Source organism: Octopus bimaculoides, chromosome 3 (assembly GCF_001194135.2).
Source record: "Octopus bimaculoides isolate UCB-OBI-ISO-001 chromosome 3, ASM119413v2, whole genome shotgun sequence".
NCBI classification, from domain to species: Eukaryota; Metazoa; Mollusca; class Cephalopoda; order Octopoda; family Octopodidae; genus Octopus; species Octopus bimaculoides.
In genome coordinates, this window is record NC_068983.1 from 116,388,243 (window position 1) to 116,391,721 (window position 3,479).

The following is a 3,479-nucleotide window of genomic DNA, read 5'->3' on the forward strand; positions in this document are numbered from 1 at the left end:
TATATATATATATATATATATATATATATATATATATATGTATTAAAGATTTATATATTAAAGATTTTTTTTTATTGTTTAGCTTTTGTTACTTAACAATATTTCTTTACCAATTGTGTATTTGAGAAGTAACTTCTGTAACTGCTTCTTTCAATTCCACTGATGATGGTGGACTATCAGTTCTTGTTGCATTCATGCTTAGAAACATGGTTTGGCAGAAGATATTTAGTGTGTGTGTGTTGTGTGTATTCTCCAGACACAGGCTGTGTCTGACATGGAAACTTAATTCAATGTACATGAACACATTTGCAAATAGAGAATAATGTAGTCTCTGTAAGATCACATAAAATTACAGTATTTTTAAACTGGACCATGCTATACAGATGAATGAATTCCTTGCAGTCTGGACTGACTTGTCTTAAATGTATGATTAACTACAGTATTTGTGACAGTTTGAATGTATATTCTTACTTTTGTTTGTTATTACATGTTTTATGTTGTCAAGTAAAATTGAGCAGAATGATTTCAGTTTACCTGACTATACATGAACATAACTTATTTCATCTCTCTCTTTCTCTTCCTTGTCCCTCTCTGGTCAGATATCAAGGTGCCAGCAGGTGTGTTTTACCTATTTTATATTTATTTTTCGAATGTTGCTATAGTTTCTACTATACTGCTCAGTCAGTTCACCCTGTGTTGCTCTTCACATACTATTACATGTCTTGTTAAATATTTTGCTGGATATTGTGCTATCTGTTGTTCTTTTCTTTTTTTTTTTATGATAAATAAAATGAATTGCACACATGGCCTAGAGTCTTTAAATGATGGAATTATATTTAAAGTATAGATCTTTCTTTCCAGAATAGTACTTCACATGAAATAAGTTGTTATTTTCAAGTAAATATTAAAAAAAAAATCCAAATAATAATTGTAAAATACTTTGTACTGTTATACAAAATAATAATAATAATAATAATAATAATAATAATAATCATGAGTTAAATTGATTTTACTTTTTATCTCTTAATAGTGTCATTAACTTTTCCGTTTTTAATAGTTTTTATATCCCTTTATCATTGAGTTTGAAGACTCACTGTTACTGATTAAAAATCCTAATTAGGAACCATATTGACTTCCAAAGGACTACAAACTTTAGGCTTTGTGTACTTTTCTATCACTAAATATCCCTGGCTGTACTTTGCATTTTATTGTATTCACTGAACTAACCCTTCTGTGTGTAACTGATATGGTACACTTGGTGTCAGTTTTATCTACAGTAGAATGTTTGGATTGTAATGTTATAAACTTGAATGATAAAGTTTGTTCAGAAACGCTGAATACATAATATTGGCATTGTCATTATTGAATGTACTGATAAAAGCATTTAACATATTTGACTGGGATATATACTGTATATATACTGGTTCTTTAGTCTAATGAATGCTTAACAAAATATGATTTTATTAAACGTTTCATTTACTGTAAATTTATATTCTGCACTATAATCCATTGTAATTAGGAAAGTCTACATTCTTTTTTTTATGACTTTTAATTCATGTTTAATATTGTAATACACATTATTAAAAAATAAGAAAATTAGTTGACCCAAGGAATAGTAATTATTACTCTTTTAAATTTTGTATGTGAGTTTACCCTTTATACAACCTGTTTTATGTTCAAATCTGGCCATATCTTGTTTCTCATACCTACTCCACAATGTCATTCTAAAAATTAACAATCAAAGATTTGAAATCTCAAAGCTATGAGATATTACAGGATAAATCAAAAAACAATGTGAAGAATTAAGTATTACATTTGACAGTCATTTCAGTGCTGAAGGTTTAAATGTGCATTCCTTCCAAACTCATTAAATAACTGAAAATATTCATTATCAAGTTGATGTTTACCATGATATATGGAAACACATACATATATTATAAATATTAATGTAGAATACAATATTATTCAAATGGATATTATTCATATTCTATATGTACATTAATTTATTAACGTTATCTAACTTTGTAATGTTAAGTAAGCATGGACTTGAGATTTTGGTTGCTTTGTAAAATGGAAAATTTGTGCAATATTTTGATATTTGTTGCTATTTTGTATATGTTGCTTGAAAAGTTTTGCCAGACTAAAATCAAAATTCAGCACTCACAATGTAAGTGAATTCATTAAAAACCAATAATTTCCTCTTTAAATTTATTTAAATGCTAATACATTTAATTATATATTGTCTTTGTCTGTGTTAATTTCTTAAGAAGATTTTAGTCCATGTTGTGTGTGAAAAAGTTTGTGAATAAATGATTCAACAAATAGAAAAGTACAAGGAAAGGCGATTGGTGATTATAATTATAGGGGACAGGGAATGTAATTTGTCATCTTTCTGGGAGGGGATAAGTAAATATATGCACAAAAACTCAAAAGCTAAAGTAGTGAGATGAAATACGTACAGTGATCATGAATGAAAGTAAATACTGAGTCCAAAGTTGGTTATGTGTTCATATTTAGAGGTGTTCTGTAATTTTCAATGAGCAAATTTTCTTTATTTAAACGTTCTTGTATAGAAATTGCTTCTTTGCACTGGTAGATGGGGAAAACTGAAGTTTGGTTGGATATTACATGCACATTACTCTATCTGTTCACTCAAAGGAATCTATCTGTATTGCAGGAACTAGATCTGTTCCTTGTGTATTATTATACATGTGTGTGTGTGTGTGTGTGTGTGTGTATATATATATATATATATATATATATATATATATATATATATATATATATATATATATACATATATATGTATATCTCTCTCTATATATATATATACATATATATGTATATCTCTCTCTCTATATATATATACATATATATGTATATCTCTCTCTATATATATATACATATATATGTATATCTCTCTCTCTCTATATATATATATATACATATATATGTATATCTCTCTCTATATATACATACATATATATGTATATATCTATCTATCTATCTATCTATCTATATATATATATATATATATACACACACACTATAATCATCATCATCATCATCATTTTAACATCCGTTTTCCATGCTGGCATGGGTTGAACGACTCGACTAGGGTCTGTGAAACAAGGAGGCTGCACAAGGCTCCAGTATGATCTGGCAATGTTTCTACTGCTGGATGCCCTTCCTAACGGCAACCACTCCGAGAGTGTAGTGGGTGATTTTTTTTTACTTGCCACCAACACAGGAGACAGAGTGGACTGGTGTCGACCACGATCAGATGGTGCTTTTTACATGCCACTGGCATAGGAGCCAGTCAAGGCGGTGCCAGCATCAGCCACGTACGGATGGTGCTTATTACATGCCACCAGCATAGGGACCACAACTACAATTTCCCTTTGATTGTGATTTGATTTGATTTGATTTAATTTTGATTATGATGTACATGAATCAATAGTTCTCTTCAAGCACGGCAT

At 29.0% G+C, this 3,479-nt stretch overlaps 1 protein-coding gene across 18 annotated transcripts in view; it reads left to right on the forward strand.

The window, feature by feature from the left end:
- The window catches only part of LOC106874470 (rho guanine nucleotide exchange factor 7), a 206,499-nt gene that overhangs the window by 188,700 nt on the left and 14,320 nt on the right, over positions 1–3,479 (forward strand). For 12 of the 18 annotated variants that reach the window (XM_052966465.1, XM_052966467.1, XM_052966472.1 and 9 more), the window contains one exon: positions 600–617. The exons of the other annotated variants lie outside the window; for them this stretch is intronic. In XM_052966465.1, the coding sequence (XP_052822425.1) occupies positions 600–617 (18 nt within the window). The remainder of the gene's footprint in view (positions 1–599; positions 618–3,479) is intronic. 18 annotated transcript variants of the gene reach the window in all.